General features: G+C 41.5%; 1 protein-coding gene and 1 non-coding gene across 2 annotated transcripts; both read right to left on the bottom strand.

The window, feature by feature from the left end:
- Nucleotides 1–2,459: 2,459 nt before the first annotated feature.
- Nucleotides 2,460–21,112, bottom strand: HAUS6 (HAUS augmin like complex subunit 6). The gene is made up of 17 exons (XM_057420256.1): nucleotides 20,898–21,112; nucleotides 20,064–20,127; nucleotides 18,356–18,488; nucleotides 17,636–17,783; nucleotides 16,582–16,647; nucleotides 16,407–16,458; nucleotides 16,034–16,207; nucleotides 15,242–15,426; nucleotides 13,975–14,101; nucleotides 13,276–13,357; nucleotides 10,900–10,984; nucleotides 9,439–9,502; nucleotides 7,880–8,038; nucleotides 7,183–7,316; nucleotides 6,770–6,771; nucleotides 3,520–4,530; nucleotides 2,460–2,629 (listed from the first exon to the last, which is right to left on the bottom strand). Exons 1-17 carry the CDS (start codon nucleotides 21,032–21,034, stop codon nucleotides 2,577–2,579), a joined length of 2,676 nt encoding a protein of 891 aa, XP_057276239.1. The 5' UTR covers nucleotides 21,035–21,112; the 3' UTR covers nucleotides 2,460–2,576.
- On the bottom strand, nucleotides 9,596–9,725 carry LOC130605094 (small Cajal body-specific RNA 8). The gene has a single exon (XR_008973611.1). It is a non-coding gene; the product is annotated as a small Cajal body-specific RNA 8 (non-coding RNA).
- Nucleotides 21,113–21,460: the final 348 nt, after the last annotated feature.

Here is a 21,460-nt window from a genome sequence, read left to right as displayed (position 1 = left end):
GGCCTCACTGGTCCTCATGGTCCATTTTGGAAAATGCCACAATATGAAGGTTAAGTGACAAATCTCCACTTCACTTTTACACAGGTCCTGCAGGTGCAGTGGGCCCAGTCTTCAGTATGCTTTGAGTTCATCTTTCGGAGAATTAAGGGGTTCCAGAAATTGTGAATTCCAGTCCCATCCCTTTTCTGAAGCAAGTTTTTAGTGGGGAAGTACCCAAAAGCCGTGTATATGTGTTTTTTCCAATAACCTAATGGGCCTAACTGTTGCAATTATATTGTGTTATGCAGGGCCTGCCCCTCCTCAACACTTTATTGGGTATTGTCAGGTACTGCAACAGCTCCTGCTACCCCCAAAGCCCCATAGAATTTAACCTCTTGTCAAGGACTGGGACATTTGAAGGGGGGGAAGATCAACCCAGTTTTATTCAGTAGTTTTCAAAGGGCTCTAGCCACTTGCCCACTCTTGTTCGGTTGCTTCAGACTGTGGCAACCGGAGGCAGCCTGCAAAAGCCTCACAAGTGGTTTCTGCCTCCCTGCACCCTGCCATGGGGCAGGTCCATCGTTGACTGCAGCACATCAAGTCCCAGAGGATTCTCCTTGTGCAGGTGGGCAGTGCTACAGCTGTGACCACCCTTTCCCCAGCAGCCGGGGCTGAGCTCGAGCCAGGGGCAGTTTTGCTGCTGCATCGGTTACACCACGCTACCCACAGCTCTCCTGACGGTTCAACTCCGTCATCCTCTGCCGGTTGCTCATTTAACCCCATCTGGGCCCCGCACCATTAAACCGCCGCACGTGATCGCTCTGCACCCGGGGATATGAGCACAGAGCTCCCTGCCAGCGGCTGGGGCAGGAGCTCACCGCCGACCCGAGACCCCCCACCGCGGCTTCTGGTCCTCACCCCCCTCAGGTCCTTCCCCCGGCAGTGCCGCCGTCTGCCGGCCGCGGCCGAAGCGCTCTGACCCGCAACCCAGCTCGAGCACCCCCGCTGGAGTGCTTCCGGCCGAGGCACGTTCCTGACCAAGGCCCCGGCCTGTCCTGCCCGGCGGCTCGGGGACGGTTCGAGACCTCCAGGAGCGCGCCCGATGGTGACTTCATTGTCACAAGACGAGCGCGGGTGTCGCCGCGGGTGCCGGTCGCTGCCAGAATTCCTCCCAAGGCACCGAACGAGCGCTTTCGGGGTCTGGGAATGCTGCGAGGAGGCGCCTGAGGCGGCGTGGCTCTACCGGCGGGAAGCGGCCACCGGGACTCCTTGCAGCCCAATCTCCACTGCCGGGCTGCAGCAGCCCCCGCACCCGCTCCCACAGCTCCTTCTGCCTTTGGGGGAGGCTGCCTCCCCGCTCTCCCTGCCGTCTGTGTCCCGTCACAACGAGCCACTCTGGACCCCAAAACTTGCTCGCTTCTTCAGCGCCTAACAGTACCTTATTTCCCCTCTCACCAGAGAGACTTCACAATCTGTTGCTGTTTGCCCAGCTTATGCCAAAACTGTATTGCAATTCACTGTGCCCAGGTCCTATCCAGGGAATAGTGCTGACTGTGGTTTTGGGTTACCCCCCTCCCTCTGCCTTTCGGTCTCAATAAGAACTTTACTCCAACTCCCCACCTCTTCAGAACTACTCTCCTCAGAATGTGCCCAGACATTTCCATCCCAGTCCTCCACGTCTGGGACTGCACTCAGCTTCTGAATTTGAGCAATACAAGGTGCGTGTGTTTGCTTCTGCCAGCAGATTTCAATTCTTTGTTCTAGTGAATGCCTTCAATTTCTCTTTTCAGTTCTTTTGAACTATCTCCACCTGCTTCTCCAAATCATCCCTTCCTGGTCTTCCAAAAAAAAAAAAAAAAAAAAAAAAAAAAAAAAAAAAAAAAACCAAAAAAAAAAAAACCAGTTCTGAGCCTGTACCAAGCACATGCCCCTGATGGGGTTCAGACTAGCTCGCTGCATTAAATTCCTAGTACTCCATTAAATACCAACTATTTTAGTGAAAAGATTCTGTAAAACCATTATTAGCTCTTTTTTATTGAGGCATTTCAAAAACTGACCTCGTGCTCCACCATCTCCCCAGGATTGTTCAGTTCTCTCCAATAGCACCGGTGCGCCAAACCACTTCTTTGCTCAGTGCACGCCTGGGGGAGTAGGGGCACATCTGTGCCTCTGTATTGATCCCTCTATTCACACCTTGCCAACTATGCCAATTTCACTGTCATGGAACCAATAAACTCAGGCTAGTTTTAAGGGACGGAGGAAGGGGAGGACAGGTAGGTGAATGAGGAGGTAGAAATAAGGAAAGATAAAGACAAAATTTCACGTGACACTTTGCCTTTCCATTTTCTAGGATTATGCTACCTACTCATACAAGAACAGTTCTGTATTTAAAAGATGTGCTTTACATAGAATGCTGCAATGGATGACGTATTAAAGGAACCAGAGCAGTCAACTAATATGCTTAAAAAAGTTTGGAATACAGACTGCTGAAAACAGGAGTGCAACTTCTCCATCCAGGTAGTGCTTAGAGAAGACGTTACACTCTCAAGTGATCCATAACCATAGTAACACAATTATGTTTCTCCTTAACCATAATTCTATCTTGACGATGGTTCCTTCATGGCTGGCTTCTCATCCAAATCATCTTTGTCTGTAAGAAAAATTGTATTAGTTATCACTCAGAACTTGGTACTATTCATTAATTTACAGAAATGCTGCTTCACATTTGTTTGACACCTATTAAAAAACATGTATGAAACATTACTTCCGATTTAGATAACTGTTCAAAGCAAAGGAGATCATCTGCTATCAGTACCGCCACAACCTAAACTGAAGCAATACTTTGCATGAAGTATAAATCTCACTACTCCTAGCTTATTATGTTAAATTCCTAGTACTCCATTAAATACCAGCTGTTTTGGTCAAAGTCTTTTGTAGAACCATTACTACCTCATATTTATTACTGCATTTCAGAAACAGACCTCACGTGTAACTAAACACTGAACTACTGCTTAACTTTAAACTGGTTAAAGAAAAGTTGACATTTCCATTGGAAATGGGGTGAGGGAGCAGGGGGGCCCTCTGGAATGGAGTATATTTCATTATGAAAAGTATAGTAATAGTATTACAATGATGAACTCCTGACTGAATGCACAAAAAAATTCAATGACCTACAACATATTTCTAAATAACCACATCTGTTCAGAGTAAAGGCACTACTTCAAACTAATTTTGTGAATTCTCAAAATTGAACTTCAGATTGCTCCACTGCTAATGCACCTTAAGGCTTTTTTTTTTTTAACAGCTGCAAATTACCTCAAGAGTCAGACAAGCACCTTTTCTCCTACTTGCAAGATGGTGATATAGGTAAAGGAAGCATGTTTCCTTTGCTTTTATGTCTCACTTTCCATAAGGAATAAGCATAAAAATAATCTGTACATATACTTGCACAGCAAGGTTTAGCTAGAGCAGGTTATTTATGGTAGTATACCCAGTAACAGAAGGGACAAAATCTTATTGCTAAAGCACATGGATACTTACCTTTCAATTTATGTTTTAAGTCTAATGGGATTTCGTGTACCATTGATGCCATTTCCTCCAGATGTTGAAAGGATACCAGCAAAGATGACAGAGAAGATTTTATTTCATTAAGGGATTTTGGTGTTGGCATCTTTGTAAATTCTTCATCCAAAAAGAAGAGTTCTTGAGGACTGGAAAATTCATCTCTTTTTTCTGGTGCAAGACTTGGGGATGATACAGAGCTTACAGATTCACCTCCACTAAGTAGTTGATGCAGCTCCTTTTTACTCGTAGATGGCGTCTTTTTCAGTGCTTCATGTAGGTTGGACTGCACATGTAGCTTTGATCTTTCAATACCTTCCTCATTTTTTGAGCCACCTGTTACTGTGCTGTCCATTACATCAAAATAAGACTCAAAGCTTGAAGACTGGTTGGCATCTGTGTTACTAAGTACTCCTTCAAGACATCCTTCAAATGTCTCACCCAATATCCCCAAGCAGGCAGTTTCATCACTGACAGAATTTAACAATGAAGATACATTCCAGTACAGCATCCCACTCATTAAGGAACCCTGAAAACACTCTGATGGTAGAACATTTGTTCCACAAGTGTTTTCTGAACATACGCCTGTAGTATTCATGATGCTCTTTACATATTGAGAAGTATGTTCTTCTAGATCATCTACAGAACTGTTGTTCAAAACAGTATCCTTTAACTCCTGTGCTTCACTTCTCTCACTTTCTTGTATTCCAGATGATTCTGAAACTGGAGATTCAATATGACTTATCCTCATCTGCTTTTGAGGTCTAAATTCTGTAGCTCTTAATCGGGACTTGCTTTCTGACAAGGCAGGATCAAAGTCAGGTACAGAAGATGCAGAGTCAAAGCACTCAAATCTAGAGTCTCCCATCTTCTTACAGATGTAAGCATCCACTGGAGCTTCTTCTATTGTTACCTCAGGTAGGTTCAGCTTTATGTCTGATGAGTCCTCAGTCTTAATAGCTTTTCTCCATGATCTTCTGACTTCTGTAACTAAATAGAACAAATCAAGGAAAAAATTGATTCTATCCTGGTTTCAGCTGTAACAGTAATTTATTTTTTTCTTACTAGTAGCTGGTGCAGTGCTGTGTTTTGGCTTTACTCTGAGAAAAACGCTGATAACACACCAATGTTTTAGTTGTTCCTCAGTAGCGTTTACCCTGATCAAGGACTTTTCTTAACGCTCTGCCAGTAAAAAGGGGCACAAGAAGCTGGGAGGAAACAGAGACAGGACACCTGACCCAAACCAGCCAAAGTACACTGCTGTCCAGGTTATTCATGAGTGTGAAACATGCTGCAATTAAGCAAGCCAAGTGGTTAAAGCCTCTCTGGTATGGAGGACAATGGCTGAAGTACAAATATCGGAGGCTTGGCAGATTGACTACTTCACACTCCCACCGACCCACCAAGGCAAGCGCCATGTGCTTACCATGGTGGAAGCAATACCGGATGGCTGGAAACATATGCTCTCCCCCACACCACTGCCCAGAACACTATCCTGGGCTTTGAGAAACAAATCTTGTGGTGACACAGCACCCCAGACAGAATTGAGTCAGACAATGGGACTCATTTCCGGAACAACCTTATAGATACTTGGGCCAAAGAGCATTGCATTGAGTGAGTATATCACATCCCCTACCATGCACCAGCCTCTGGTACAGTGGGCTGTTAAAAACTACACTGAGAGCAATGGGTGGTGGGACTTTCAAACATTGGGAGACACATTTACCAAAAGGCACCTGGTGGGTCAACACCAGAGGATCTGCCAACAGGGCTGGCCCAGCGCACTCAGAACTTTTACATACTGTAGAAGAGGATAAAGTTCCTGTGGTGCACATAAAGAGTTAGCTGAGGAAGACAGTCTGAGTTATTCCTGCTTCAGGTAAAGGCAAACCCACCCTTGGGATTGTTTTTGCTGAGGGACCTGGATATACTTGGTGGGTAATGCAGGAAGACAGGGAAGTCCAGTGTGTATGTCAAAGGGATTTAATTTTGGGTGAAAACAGCCAATGAACTTAATTATATGCTGTTGCCTGCTATATAACACTTCTATAGCATCTAAATGCCTATCTCTGCCACCCTGGGCTTTGAAAAGAAAACATATGCTGTCATGATCATCAGCACAGAATAAAGTCACAGGAAAAGCCAGCAGCAACAGTGGGAGTCTCCCAGTACTGTCCTGAGGTCACCAGTGATTGAACCTGACTTCTATTCAGTCATCACCCCAAAGAAGAATACACTCCGATGAGACCAGACACATTCAGTCATGTCACCAGCAAGCAAGAATCCAACACTACAGTCTCTCCTGTCCTGAAAGACAGTTACAACAGGTAAAGCCCAACATGAACTTAGCAAACTTTATAGGGATGGTCTACAGACTAAGGAATGATATCTGTCTGTGTGTGTGCATGTATGTATCTCTCTGAAAGACAAAAAGTAACGGCATGTTGAAAAAACTGCGGGGCCTGAGCATGATGTAAATGGCATGGAGAAAGGGGTGGACACTGTCCTGGGTACAGCTGTAACAGTTACTTTTCTCCTTAATAACTGGTGCAGTACTGTTGTCCTGGGTTGAGCAGCAGCAGTCATTTTTCTCCTTCTTAGTAGCTGCTGAAGTGCTGTGGCTTTGACTTTCGGGAACAGCACTGATAACACCAATGTTTTTAGTTGCTGCTCAGTAATGGTTACTCTGACCAAGGACTTTCTGAGTCTTATGCTCTGCCAGGGAGGAGGGGAAGCTGGGAGGAAGCAGAGACAGGACACCTGACCCAAACTAGCCAAAGAGGTATTCCATACCACAGCACGTCACGCCCAGTATATAAACTGGGAGCAGTTACCCAGAAGAGCTTGAGAGCTAGTCAGGTCAGGCTGGGTTATCAGCCAGCAGGTGATGAGCAGTTGTATTCTCTTCCCTTGTTATTTCCCTTATTATTATTGGTGGTAGGAGCAGTGGTTTTGTGTTATACCTTAGTTACTGGACTGTTCTTATCTCAACCTGTGGGAGTTACATTCTTTCAATTTTCCTCCCCATCCCTGCGGGAGCAGGGGGAGAAAAAAGGGAGGAGTGAGCAAGCGGCTGCGTGGTTCTGAATTACCAGCTGGGCTTAAACCACGACAGAGGCTTATAAGGATAAATGTGTATCCTCTAAGCCTCAAAAAAGGGGAATTGTAAGCTGAAATGCTAAGTTGTAAATTCAAACCACTCTGTTAATTGTAAGCTGTAAATTGGGACTCCTCTGTTGAGAGCAAGATGGGGCTGGTTCTTCATGCTAATGAACAAATCGGAGCAAACTGACCTAAACTGTGGACATAATTGTTAAGTAATTCACAAATTGCACAAGTGCAAGCAAAGAGGTCAATCAGCAGACACAGTGAGGAAGACTATCGATGGCCACCAGAGACCCCTCAACCACCACCCAGCAGGGAAGCACACGTGTAATTAAAATGCAAATACTGTAATTTTGCGAAACAATTGAGTATACCTTAATGCCATAATTTCATTAGGCCTACTATGTTGTGTTACAGGGGAAGCCTGTAAGGGTTGCAGCTTCACTGAAATAGTTATCTTCTGTGACATGTACAAAGTCAATGAACTTACCACATTCTTCAACAGTGGGTAGTATACAGTCAGTTTCCAACTTATACAGATTTTCTGGAGTTCGGGGAATTTGTCTTCTTGTTATAAATGGGTCAAAAGACAATGAGATAGTAAGATCTTCTAATGCCATTCCTTTTCTCTCACCAGTCAGAGTCGACTCAGACACCACTGCTTCTGCAACCTGTAGGATTTTAGAAAAGGGAAATCATAGAATCATAGATCATCTAGATCCTGAGAAAGCAAAATCACCACCTCTTTATTTCTGTTAGTTACGGCTCAAAATAAATCCACTGTCTAAATGATCAGAAGAGTTTTGAATCTCCTGACTCTTCTTTTTTGAATCTTCTGACTCACAATGACCGCAGTGTCCTACAAACACAAAATTAAGATAGGGGACTAAAATCAGAACTCAATTCTAAGTACCCTCACCATCTAGGTTTAAGTATTAAAAGTTACATAAATCATACCATGATAGAACTGAAAGTTCTATTCATTTCATCATGACTTGAAAATATGATAACTGCACAAGCTCCATGCTTTCAGGGTGTACATAACTGGGTAGTCACCCCTAAAAGTTAGGGATGTCGATTACCATCTAGCAGAAAAAAGTAACTTTTGACATATGCAAATTACAAAAGGCACGTTATAATTAGTAATTGGTTCTCTGAACTTAATGACCATTTATTTAACAACGGGGGGGGGGGGGGGGGGGGGGGGGATAAAAATAAAAAGACTGTTCCTAACCACTTCTGCCAGCTCATCTCTGGCTTTCTCAAGAGGGCTTTTGACAGGATAACCTGCATTCTCAACCGTTTCTGAAATGGAAGACTCATCCTTTCTGTTTCTTAACGTATCTTGAGACACAGGCTTTTTTTCCACCTCCCAAGTTTCAATATGCAAGTCCTAGAGAAATACACAAGAATTGTCAAATCTTAAGTGTCAGAATAACAGAATAAAGAGAAAACTACTGTGCAAATTCTGAACAGCCATAACCTCAGTGTTTAGTCAATAAAATATTTCAGTCTTCAATTCTAACTAAACAAATACTTTTAGAATTGTATTTAAAGTAGGACGCAAGTAGCGGCTAGGACAGAGTGTTGCACAGAGCACAGATGACACACCTGCAACTACCTTGAACATTCTCCAGGATAAAGGGGGAGGACCTTAAAAAGGCTAGGAGGATGGTAAGGTTAATAAATGGTTAGAACAGTGGTGCTGTAGTCAGGGGTTTAGGTATCTAAAACATAGGACTCAGTTTGGGAGGCCAGGTCTGCTGGTGGAGCTTAGCATTACAGAATCTGCTCCAAGGTTTTGCCTGGCACAGAGGTGAGACTGACTGGTCTGTATTCCCTGGGTCATCCAATTTCTTCTTGAAAATGGGGGTTATATTTCCCTTTTTCCAGTCATTGGGAACTTCACCTGACTGCCATGATTTTTCATGTATGATGGATAGTAGCTTAGCGACTTCATTTGCCAGATCCTTGAGGACCCAAGGATAGATTTCATCAGGTCCCATGGACTTGTGCACATTCAGGTTTTTAAGATGGTCTCAAACCAGATCCTCTCCTACAGTGGGCCTAGGGTCTTCATTCTCACAGTCCCTGCATCTGCCTTCCAAGACTTGGGTGGTGTGGTCAGAGCATCTGCCATTGAAGACCGAGGCAAAGAAGTTCTTTACTGTAAGGGTGGTGAGGCACTGGAATAGGCTGCCCAGGAAGTTGTGAATGCTCCATCCCTGGCGGTGTTCAAGGCCAGTTTGGACAGAGCCTTGGGTGACATCATTTAGTGTGATGTGTCCCTGCCCATGGCAGGGGGTTTGGAACTAGATGATCTTAAGGTCCTTTCCAACCCTAACTATTCTATGATTCTATACTACACTGAACAATTGTGCAACAGACAACTATACAACCAAGTTGCTTTTAGGCACCTTATAACCCTTAAGGTCACACACAACTTAAACATCAAATTCTGACCACTGCTCACACCAAAAAGACAAGCAAACAAGCAGAGAATCGGTGACACACCAAATGTTGTATTTGAAGTCAACTTCCTACTGTCCTTTCCTAAAGCTTGATGAAGTCCCCAACAGCTTTTAGAGTTTTCCAGGACTGACTCAAGATGTGCAAAAACACTACAGGAAAAAAAATACAAAACAAAACACACACACACATCCCCCCCCCCCCCAAAACCAGAAAAAATTACAGCCCTCTCCCTGAAATATTAACTCCAGGTTTTGTTCAATGTAAAAAGTAAATATCTTAAGTTTAACTTCTCTGACAGGCAGGAAGTTACTGAAGAATTACCTGTTCAGTTAACAAGTCTCTGTGTTCAGATGCTTTTGACACCTCCAGAGCCACTGAAGAGAAACTTTGGGGGGGGGGGGGGGGGGGGGGAGGGGGGAAAGTATTTTAGAGACAGATAAAGCAAGTGGCATGCAAGTCTTAGTAGAAGGCCATTACATCTTATGTGCCCCGTATCTGTCCGTTACGATTCCCCTCAATTCGTCCCGGTCATCAGAAGGCAATTTTACTATAGGGAGAGCATGTGACAATTAGAGCAGATTTAGCCCTAGCTGTGTATCAGCCTCCCAAAGTTATTAATCAAGTTTTTAATAAAGTTTTTCCCTTGATTAAAAAAAAAAAAGCAAACACATTTTGTAATACATTTTATAAACAAGTCCTCTATATTCTCCAATATAACTGAAAAACATAACTACAAAGTCTTCTGGAGACTTCAAGTTCATTTCCCTGTTTTCCCTAAATACGCTTCCTCTGAATCCCCTTTGGCACCCACAGGTATGTTCTTATGTGAACTTACTGATATTTAACAATAACCTGGCTATAAAAAACTTCAGTCTTCTAACTTCTGATGAGTGTAGTGCTAATAGCATAGATGACTAAAATGTAAGATGCAGTCCCCACTTGCTAGGAAGAAGGCACCTTAAAACATTAATATTTGCTGTTATCTATCTTTAGAATCACAAGCCAACAAAAAAATTTATGCTGTATGAAGTCACTAAGGGAAATCCAGGCTTTAATTTTTAACTAGTTGGACAACCTTTGGGACTTCCATCCAACTACATGTACTGATGTCTTAAGAACAGTACAACCTTCTTTTGCCAACTCCCTTTGTCCCCTATTAGACAACTTTCAAGTATGACATACAGTCATACTTGAAAGTTGACTATGTGTTTGGAATATGTGTTATTCAGAAGGTTACGAACCTTTCCACAGTTCAGTTAAATGCCAATAGGCCAAAGCTTTCTGGAACACCATTGTTCTGTATTCTGTCTTTTACTGGAACTGCAGTAAGAGAAGCTACAGCACAAAGCAATTTTAGAAGACTTAGTGAGTTGTGGTTTTGGAGGGGGTTTTAACCACAAAAAGAGGGCTCATCTGTGAATGTCTCCTCTTTTATTCCCAGGCTGTACTGAACATACTGCGTACTTCAGCCCAGCCTCAGAAACCAAAATCTGTTTTCTCCACCTGTCTCTTAAAGCTTGAAAGAACGCAGTCAAAAAGAGGGATAAAAACCTTGCAACTTTGCCACTGCACATGCTATTCAGTAGCAACCAGTTGATCAATCAGTCACCAGCTGCAGCAAGTGGCAGTTACTTTTGGACTATCTTCCTAAATCATGTGGGTGTAAGGAGTGGGCTACTGCAATATTCCACTAAGGATCAAGAGATGCAATATATGCAACTCCAATAAGTTCTATTTTTTTTCTCCACTGCTTTTTTACCAGTTATCTCATTAACATCATACCGTGGTGGTGTTGATTTATCCATCATAGTTTCTAATGCCCCATCATCTTTCTCACAACTTTCTTCAGTAATAGAGTCCAAAACATCTAGAAAAGCAAGCCAACAGTTTTATTATTGCTTCCACTTCTTTCTACTCAGGCTTCCCAGACAACAAGTGACTCAGACCACTTCTGTAGACTAGTCACAGGATAGGCTTTCTGAGTATTATTAGTACATAAGCAGGACAGAGCAATCAATTCTTCTGCTCAGGTACCACCTGAAGCCACAGACAACACCAGCAGCCTGTATTTACTTGTGTTGTTCCCAAATATATGTTCCACCCTCCTCCAAACTACAACCCCGGCCACACATTACCCCCCTCCTCTCTGCATTTGCTTCAGTTGTGCGGCACATCAATTCCAAAAAAGCAAATTCCACCCATGTTTTCTCCACTATCTTCATCTGCATTTATTAATAAATAAATGTGTGGACATACTCATCCCTCTGATCAATGCTGCATCAGCCCAAGTGCCCAGGCAAAGCAAGGCACACTGTAAGGAAATGTTTTGCATATTATCAGAGGTATACATACCTCTCAGCTCAGGACTCTCTCAAAAAATAAGTATTTATTTTGGTACATCATTTGGATAAACACCCAAAGTTTAACCTCGGCATTCTCTACTAACCCTAAATTGCAGCTTCTGTAAACATAAATCACACTTCTTTTTGTATTCACCTCAACACCACCTCAGAAATCTAAGTTTATTTGGAGTTTGCAATGTTAACTTTTTTTAATGTACCATATTAACCAGAAGAAAGTTTTCCTAGTGGCTGGATTCTCAGATCACGCATCTTAACCACAAAGTGGAGAAAATGCCACAGACAAAAACTTGTCTCAAGCTTTCCAGTATTACCAGAAGCTCACAGCATTACTGCACAGTGCTTTCATCTTTGAGATTTAAAGCAAACTACCTCCCATCTGCAATTCTATAGCCTTTTCCTTTGCAGCTTCTAGCCTTATACTTACATACCCCTAGACTACTGGAGCAGCGTTTTCGCCATCTCCCTACTGCTTTGCATCTTGACATTCCAACATGTATCTACTATGTCATTTTTCCTAAAAGGGACTGCAAACACAGACTATTCAAGCTGTCTTCCTCCTTTTCCACCCTTGCTTTTCAGCTTCTAGTTATCTATAACTCTACACTAGTGACAGTCAACTCTTTGTTAGTAAGCACTACCCAGTAAAATACAGTCATCTTATCAGCCAGTTAACATGGGCAACATCCATGTCTGATCAAAGGGAGTTCTAATCATCATTAACCTCATAACCGAAAGCAACCAACATAGAGATCAAGTAAGGTCCTGATCAAATAGCACAGTCACTGTAGAATCAAGTATTTCAGAATGCACCAGGGAAAGATGCTTTCCTAGTAGGACACCTTTAGTTTCTTTTCCCAGCTGACCAATGGGAAAAGTTTTAATCTTCTTTCTCTCTTATTACTCTTCTAACCTGAAGCAACTTTTACTGTCAAATGTTTTCTCTAGAATCCAAGAAAAAATCATTACATGTGGAAGTCTGTCTCAATATCCTGAGTGTGAGAACAAAATACCAAACAGATCCAGTGTTGTTTTTTTGCCATACTAAAAGCTTCAGAGAATCTGAAGCAGGTCAAGTGAGGTAGTCCTCCCTCTCTATGCAGCCCTGGCAGGGCCTCACCTAAAGTACTGTGTCCAGTTCTGGGCCACCAAGCACAAGAGAGATGTGGAATGCCTGGAGAAAGTCCAGTGAAGGGCTACTAGAATGATTAAGGGTCTGGAAAAATCTCTCAGATGAGGGAACACTGAGAAGCTGGGCCTGTTTAGCCTAGAGAAGAGAAGCCTCTGTGGGGATCTAATCAATGTGTGTAAGCTCTGAATGGAGAGCATCAAGAGTATAAGACAAGGCTCTTCTCAGTGGTGCTTTATGACAGGATTAGAAGCAACAGGTGTAAACCAAACCACAGTACATTTCACCCAAACATGATGAAGAAATTATTTACTGCGAGGCTGGAACAGGTTGCCCAAATAGACTGTGGAGTCTCCTTCCCTGGAGATATTCAAGAGCCATCTGGACACAAATCAGAGTTACATGCTCTAGATGCTCCTGCTTGAGCAGAGGTGTTGGACTAGGTGCCCCTGGTGGTCCCTTCCAAGCTCAACCATTCTGTGCTTCTGTCATCTCTGAGATACAACAAGGCTGAAAAATCTAAGGCAACTGTGGCAAAGATCCATTATCAAAGACTATCAAAGATACTTGCAAAACCAGTGGGGAGTCTTTTCAACACCACGTAACTTTTAACAAAGTTAACAAAGTAGCAGGGTGAAGGAAAAAAAACACAAACTTCCATTCACTGACCTGAAATTGATAGTAGATGCTGACAAAAACCTTGATCTTCCTCTGCAACTCTAGAAGAATGGTGCTGAACAGCTGTTAACTCCTTTCAAAAGAAAGGAAAATTACACAACTTTCCTTTCAAAAGGAAAAAAATTACGCAAGCAGTCCAAGAAAATCTGCATGTCAATAGCAATTTACAGACAACTATTTACAGCAGCTTTTCTGCAAGCCAGTTCAGACTCAACATGAAACTTTTCCTTTCTGCTGGGTAGCTAGGCAAGGGTAGAATCTCAGATCCCTGTATCAGTGCAAATGACTGAAAGATAATTTCCATTCTGACATCAAGCCCATCACTATAAAAGAGAAAAATGGAACTCAGCAGTTGTTCAGACTGACAGCACATGACAGCTCAGTTTCCACAGGGAAATAGACATGGACAAAATCAAAACCAAATCAGCTTGCTCTTATGCTAATCTACTGCTTTAAGAAGATGGTTGTATCCCCCATCTTATATGAAGATACTAGATGTCATCAAGTCAAATGTACCTTCTTTAAGAAAGACTACTTCATAAAGCAATTTCTGCTATACTGTGTTATCTGATTCCCTAGCCTTGCAGATAAAGCTTAAGTCTTGCAATAAAAACACACCAGCTTAGACATACATCCTCTCACCTTCACTCTTTCTCTCCAATTTATCAGATTCTGATGAAGACTACTTACTCGATCCTGATTTAAGCTGAAATAAAAAGGATATAGGCCAAGAAAGCTTTTCCACTTCACTTTCCAGTTTTCCTGTTCTCTAGAAATAGATTCAATTGACACACGATGCTGTTGCTCTATTTCTAGCCTGTAACATATGAGCATGGAAAATGAACATAAGACATCTGTTGGTGGAGGTAACAGTTCTGCATAAAGATGGATAGTATTATGTACCCTTCCTTACCCTGCAAAATCTGATATACATCCATGCATTTGTGCATCCACTAAGAACTGAAATTCACAAGCTAAAAAGCAGCTGCTAGGTAGCCTTCATGTTTCTTACACTTGAATTGGAAGAACTACATTAAAATAAATGCATACTATGAGGTACACACCTGAACTTTCCCTAAGCCAGTTTCAGATAAAGTTTTAAAATCCCAGAACTGATTAAACATGAGAAATAAAATAAAAATCAGGTCAATTATCTGTCCTGGTTTCAGCTGGGATAGAGTTAATTTTCTTCCTAGTAGCTGGTAACAGTGCTGTGTTTTGGCTTTAGCCTGAGAACAATGCTGGTAACACACCAGCATTCTAGTTGTTGCTCAGTAGCACTTACCCCCATCAAGGACTTTTTGGTCTCTCATGCTCCACCGAGGAGGGGCACAAGAAGCCAGGAGGAAACAGACACACAACACTTGACCCAAACTAGCTAAACAGGTATTCCATACCACAGCACGTCATGCCCAGTATATAAACTGGGGGGAGCTACCCAGAAAAGCAGGTCAGTCTGGGTATCAGCTGGCAGGTGGAGAGCAATTGTGTTGTGCATCAACTGAGTTTTCTGAATTTTCATTTCATTTTTGCTGTTCTCTATTATTATTGCTGATCTTATTTCTATTATCACTATATTTTACTTTATTTCAATTATTGAACTGTTCTTCTAACCTGTGGGTTTTTCATTGTTCCAGTTCTCCTCCCCATCCCGCTCAGGTGCATGGTACATAGTTAGCAGCTGGGTTTAAAACCATGATTGCAAAATTAAACCTCCTAGCAAAGGAGGTCATGAGGAACAAAGCTGAAATATTAGCAAAGCAAGGGCAAAAAGCTGACACTAGAGAAAAATCTCAGAATTTAATCAAGAAAAATGTGAATTTCCCAGGGACAAAGGAAGAAGACTGAACCAATACGTTTTCATTACAAACGGTATTATTTTAGAAAAGACTCCAAGGTAGGAAGACATGATCTGTAGACTAAAGAACAAGGAAGCAGATAGTTTCCAGACAATTACCTCAACACTTTCAAACCCTGTAGTGATTTCTTGCAGCACATACGCTTATTCTCAAGTACAGAAAGACATTTTTCTAATTCGGACTGAAAGTGTTCATCTCTCAATGTCCTGAGGGCTTCATTTAATAACTGGGTAACTGCTACGAAATTGAGGCTTTTAGCTTCATATGCATTCCCCGTAAAACGCTTGAAGTACAGCAAGAAAAAAAAAAAATTAGTGAACAGCATCAATATCAGAAAATTGTGTCTTCTGTAGTCAGAGAGGGGACACAAAGTTACACTTGAAATTTTTATTCAGTTCCTGATTGTTTCATGTTTAAAAAAAAAACTCTAGATTTAAGCCTCAGGTTTTATTTTCTAGAATCAGCTGCTTAAAAGCAGCCTATAAAGCAATATGAACTAAGAAAGCTTCACTAATGAGGTATTGTTTAACCACTGCCCCAAAAGATATGGCAGGCCTAAACATCGCCATATACTACACACTGGAAACAGAAGACCATTAGTTAAAACAACAGTTAAAGTAGACAACCTAGTTTTAATTTCTAAGCAACAAAAAAACCAAAACAACAATTTACCAACATAGTTAAAGTGTTCATGGTTGAAACATAATTAATACAAATCAGCAGCATAATCATAACAAACTTCTACATAACAACTAGACATTCTATATACCCTTGAGCAAACCTCTTACCACCTGTTAAGTTTTTGTTTGTTTCTTTTGTTTTGATTTTTTAAAAAAAGTACTGGATTACACCCTGGTGACAAAGGACAAGCAAGGACAAAAATTACTTACTTGGTACACGTAGTTTTCAACTTTGTGACTCAAAAACTGTGGAACGCTGACAACAATTTTAGTTCCATCCAAAATGGCACCATCTTCAAGTACATCAAGTACAGAATCCACAACTTCCTTTTCTTTTTTCAGAGACGTAAGCATTCCCATTATAAGCGTCCACATGCTGCGGACCTTAACAGGCAAGAATAATAAAAATGCTGTGTGAATGTTTGGCATAATACCTATAATGACAGAGTATCAGAACAGCATAAAGGCGGATGAAGGGGCTAGCATAATCACAGATAAACAAGTGGAGTTAACAGTATCTGAGAGTAAATGCCACAGAAACATAAGAAATACACTAAGCTGCCACAGCAGAAAAAATACTCACCTTTTGAATTCTCTCAGTTTTGTCATTTCTGTTTTCAGTATTTTGTTTCATCCTATACACACACGCAAAACAAAAATTCATATGGAATACAATTAAAGTAGAGCTCGTATTTCATAAAATTGAGTAAAAAATTGATTATATATAAGCCAACTTGGTCACGATGTAAAACACTTACTTCCAAGACTGTATTTGGAGGACTGCATATTCAGAATTTATCCGGTTTTTGGCTTCAATTAAAAGCCTAAGAAAAAAGTTAAGTTACCACAGATATAAAACAAAATTTAAAAATCCAAATTTCTAATCTGCTATTCTCAGAATTACTTACAAGCAGTATCTAATCATGTACATTCTTTCCAAGTCTGCACACCGAAGCAGTTTTGGAATCATTAAAACAAAAAAAAACAGGACAACAAAAACACCACCACACACAAAACAACCCAAAACCAAATAAAAAATCCACACACAAAACACACGTGACTTCCTCACAGTGACTTTGCACAGAAAGACAGCCAGGAAATCCACCAAGATATTTGTAAATTAAGCAATTAAGCTGTCACTTATTCTATTGCAATGAAACAGACCAGTCCTCTGGTATGGAGCTATGATACATGCACTGAAACTGCTCTTTTACCTACAGTAAAACTCTTTCTTCTTTCCTCCCATTTAATGAACAGCTTGCAACTGTCCATCCAAGTGCTCCAGTCATGTAAACTATCCCACCCAAATTCTGTAAATTCCACTGACATATAATTCTTTGCCCACACAGAAAGTTCCACTTATTCCTCTAACTGGGAATGTTTTACATATACAAAAATAAAGCAAAGTGAAATAATTTAGGATTATGCCAATAAAATGTGTCCCGTAGTGATCAAGCAAAGGCCAAATGTTTCACCCTGAAACAGTTACATTCTAAGATACGACCCTTCAGATGTTAAGCAATCATAGTGCTATACGTGTGGAATTACTTGATCATTTTTAATGCCCAAGTAACCATCTCTTCCAAAATATAGCATCTCCTATACTACAAAACCAACTTGTTTAGACTATTACACTTCATAAAAGACCCTACAAACAGTAGAACTGTCAATTAGAGGTAAAGTGGAAAAAAAATGGGAGAAGCTCAACAGAACTCATGATGTAAAGCAGCTGCAGCCTCCTCAAATCCTTTTAACCACACACACAAAAGGCAGACTTTTATGAAAACACTCCTTTTAAAATATATCACTTACCATGCTTTTTTCTGATATTCTTGAATAATGAAGTGTTCCTTTAGAAAAATTTGCAGAAGCTTATTGTATGCAACTCTGCATCTTGCCTTTGCCATGTACATATTCCTACATCTCAACTTTACAGCTTTGGCAATAAGTTTATCAGTGCCTAAATGGAAGTTAGGATGGATTACATCATTCAGTTTTAGCAAACTGACAACTTTCTAAATCTTCCTAGTTTGAAATGGAAGAAAAACAAATCAAAATGCTCATTTTAACTAGACTGAAATAGAGTATGCAGTGTACTGCCTTTTTTCCAGTTCTTTCTGTTGTATACATCCTCATTCCCTCACCCCCTTTCCCAATTCTTTAGGTAATAAAACAACACAAGATTTCCAAGAACAGTCAACAGCTCTGATCCTTCAGTATTACTCAGGCTGTGAGAATGAGTATAGTATAACAGTCCAATACTTCTGAACAGACCACTGCTTGCGTGGGGACTGGTGAACAGCATTACACAGGCGAACCTTGGAGCAAGACCCATAAAGCAACAGAAAGCAAAGCAATCTGCATTGTTATATCAGCAGTAGCTGACAGCAAGTAGACAGAACTCCATGAAAGATTTTGAACTGAACAGACAACTCAGAACTACCTTAAAACTGTTGGCATATACTAAAGACTTGATGAATTCACTGTCAAACATTACAAATGAAGCATTTTCATTGTTTCATTACAACTTACCTACAGAATTCTTTTTCATGTCCTCAACCAGTACGTGCTTTGCAAACAAATAGAACATACGAATAAATTTAAAGCCTCCAGGAGAAATTAATGAAGACGCTGTAACATGTTGAAGACAGCCTTTGTGTTTCTTCTAGAAAAATTAAATTGGTTTTTAAACATAAATTTGACCTAAGAAATTAAGCCTAAACAACAGCCATTTAGCAAAACATTGCAGCCTACTTGTTATCAAGGCTAATGCAAACCTTAACTATTTTGCCACTACAGCTGACACCCACTCTCGCCAGAAAAGACTAAAACTTTTTGAATGTTCCACCCATCATCCCAAGTTCTGCATGTGAGAAACAGTTTCAACATACAGACTGAAATCAGTGTTGAGTAATGTTGTGGTTTAAGCCCAGCTGGTAACTCAGAAACATGCTCACTTACTCCCCGCACTCCTTTCTCCTCCCACTCCCAGAGGGATGGGGAGGAGAATCGAAAGAATGTAACTCCCACGGGTTGAGATAAGAACAGTACAGTAACTAAGGTATAACACAAAACCACTGCTCCTACCACCAATAATAATAAGTGAATAATGATATGGGAAATAACAAGGGAAGAGAATACAACCGCTCACCACCTGCTGACCGACACCCAGCCTGATCCAAGCAGTGGTCTAGCCCTTCCAGGTAACTGCCCCCAGCTTATATACTGGGCATGCCCTGCTGTGGTATGGAGTACCCCTTTGGTTAGTTTGGGTCAGGTGTCCTGTCTCTGCTTCCTCCCGGCTTCCCCTCCTCCCTGGCAGAGCATGAGACTCAGAAAGTCCTTGGTCAGAGTAAACATTACTGAGCAACATCGGTGTTATCAGCATTGCTCCCAGGCTGAAAGTCAAAACTACAGCGCTGCTACTAAGGAGAAAAACAACTGCTGCTGCTGAATCCGGAAGAGGTAAATGTTAGAAACCTCTGCCCTCCTCACCCACAACTGGTAATACCTGCCTTCGAAAAAATACGTTTTCTTTCCTGTTTTCTCCTGAAGTCATTAATGAGTGTTCTTTGCTCTGCTTTTAGCTTACTCAAAGATATTGCATTATTAGCTTTTATCTTTTGCATTATTACTAAAAAATAAAAGTGTTCCAGTATAGAAAGACCTGATTTCTACACCTATCATTAAAATGAAGGCAGCATGATAAGATAACATTAACTAATGGTACCTGAAACCATCAATTTTGGTTTGCCTCTTTCCTGTTAGTAAGCTCAAGTTAAAGTTTAGCCCATTTCCCCATAAAGAAAGACTTATGGTAAAAAAAAAAATTCCTGCACCTGAAACCACTCTCACAACAATAAACACCTTCTGAGTTAACTAAGGCAAGCATCTCTCAAGTTGAAGAAAATTATTCTCACCCAGACATGAGGAACCCTGTGGAACTCTGTTTACTCTACCATTTACTCTACTCTAATACCATTATCCAGAAGAAAGCCACAGCAGTTTTAAGACCCAGGATTAAGTCTCTCTCATCTAAATTCCACCATGTCACATTGTTTTCCTCAAACAAGTCTAAGATGCAACTATGTGAAATAAGACTATATGAAATAAAACTAACTTCTTTGGTAAAACAATCTTCTTTAAAACTCTTATTTAAAAGCACTATGTATTCTTTCAAAAAAAGGAATGAGCTTACAGTAAGCAGCAGAGCGTCAATTTCCACCTTCATAATACTCACTTCAATGTCTTTCAGCCATATAAAACACTGCTTCGTAAAACACGCACCCGCAGAGACAGAGTTTCTTTCCATTTAAAAAGGATGGGGAAAAAGAAGAAGAAAAAAAATCAATTTCAGGACATGTAAAATATTAAGTTACCTAATTAACCATTTTAAGAACAAGGCTAAGACAAAGATTTCCCAGTGATGCCTCCTGGAGGAGTCAGAAAATGAGGAGATATAGCCTACAACAAGAATAGCTAAAAGTTTGTTAAATGACAACACTTTCTTGCCATAATACAGTAATTATGGTCTATTTCTGAGACAGATTTGTCTGCACCTTTTTTTAACTCAAGAGAAAGGAAGAGGGGAAAAAAAGAGTCAGAAAACTGACAATTTCACATCCCTGGTCTTTCTCCAGCCACTTCGTTTAACGTGTTAGCTAAAACGGCACAGCTATATGAGGAAAGGCATTAAGGAAGACGGGATTCTTGCCTCATTAAAGATCTTGGCAGCAATCCATAAATGGGAAGCGTTACTCCCTCCTTGGTTAGGGAAATTAATGGGAAAGTTAGATTACTTTGCGGCTATGAAAGTTTTTACCAACAGGTGGCATCTATAACTCACGAAGTTACAGCCACTTTCAGAAACGCCTACAATTAAGGCAAGCTTTCTGATACATTGCAGAGTTGTGATCAAAAGGAAACAAATTCTGACGGCATATTCTTCTTCCACGGCATTCCTTCAGAGACACACACACACACACACACACACACACACACACCCAGCAGCTGCATAAATCGCGTTCTTGATTACATGCACAGCACCAACCTCACAAGCCCGAAACTCACTTACCTGAGAATCATTGCTGCCCGAGCCGGATCCAGCTTTTCAAACAAGAAGGTGGCAATAACGTGAAGCGCACCGCTATTCGGTATGCTGAACATCTTTCTAATACACAAATAAAGAGCCACATCAGATGCAGCTACCATACCGAATTAACACAGCATATTTTGCTGACCGCTCAAGATTACAAAGTACTACTTTGCATTAAAAGGCACCTCTGCTGCAAGGCGATGCCTGCCCCTTCCCTCCCCACTTCCTTTACCTTCCTTCCTCATGCTGGGCGCTGCCTGCTGAAACCCAAGACCTTGCTCAGGGACCGAAGGCGCCATTCCCCTCCCTCCCCAGCCCGCTTCTCCCTCACACTTACGTTCCCAGTACCAAGTGGGAGGCGTCGACAGTCTTCCGCTCGAAGCCCAAGGCCAGTACGTACAACCAGAGATGGCGTTCCTCCCACTTGCATCCCATAGCGCCTCACGGAGCACCCACCACTGATACAGTTCGGAACGCGGCCCACCAAGCGGACGACACACCGCCGTCACTTCCCGCCGCCCGTTATAAAAGCGCGCGCGGGC

Source organism: Pezoporus wallicus, unplaced genomic scaffold, assembly GCF_028554395.1.
Source record: "Pezoporus wallicus isolate ANWC-B61680 ecotype Strahan unplaced genomic scaffold, APGP_CSIRO_Pwel_v1 contig_13846, whole genome shotgun sequence".
Lineage (NCBI taxonomy): Eukaryota > Metazoa > Chordata > Aves > Psittaciformes > Psittacidae > Pezoporus > Pezoporus wallicus.
The sequence above is the reverse complement of the archived record's forward strand: the minus strand, read 5'-3'. Positions and strand labels throughout refer to the sequence as shown.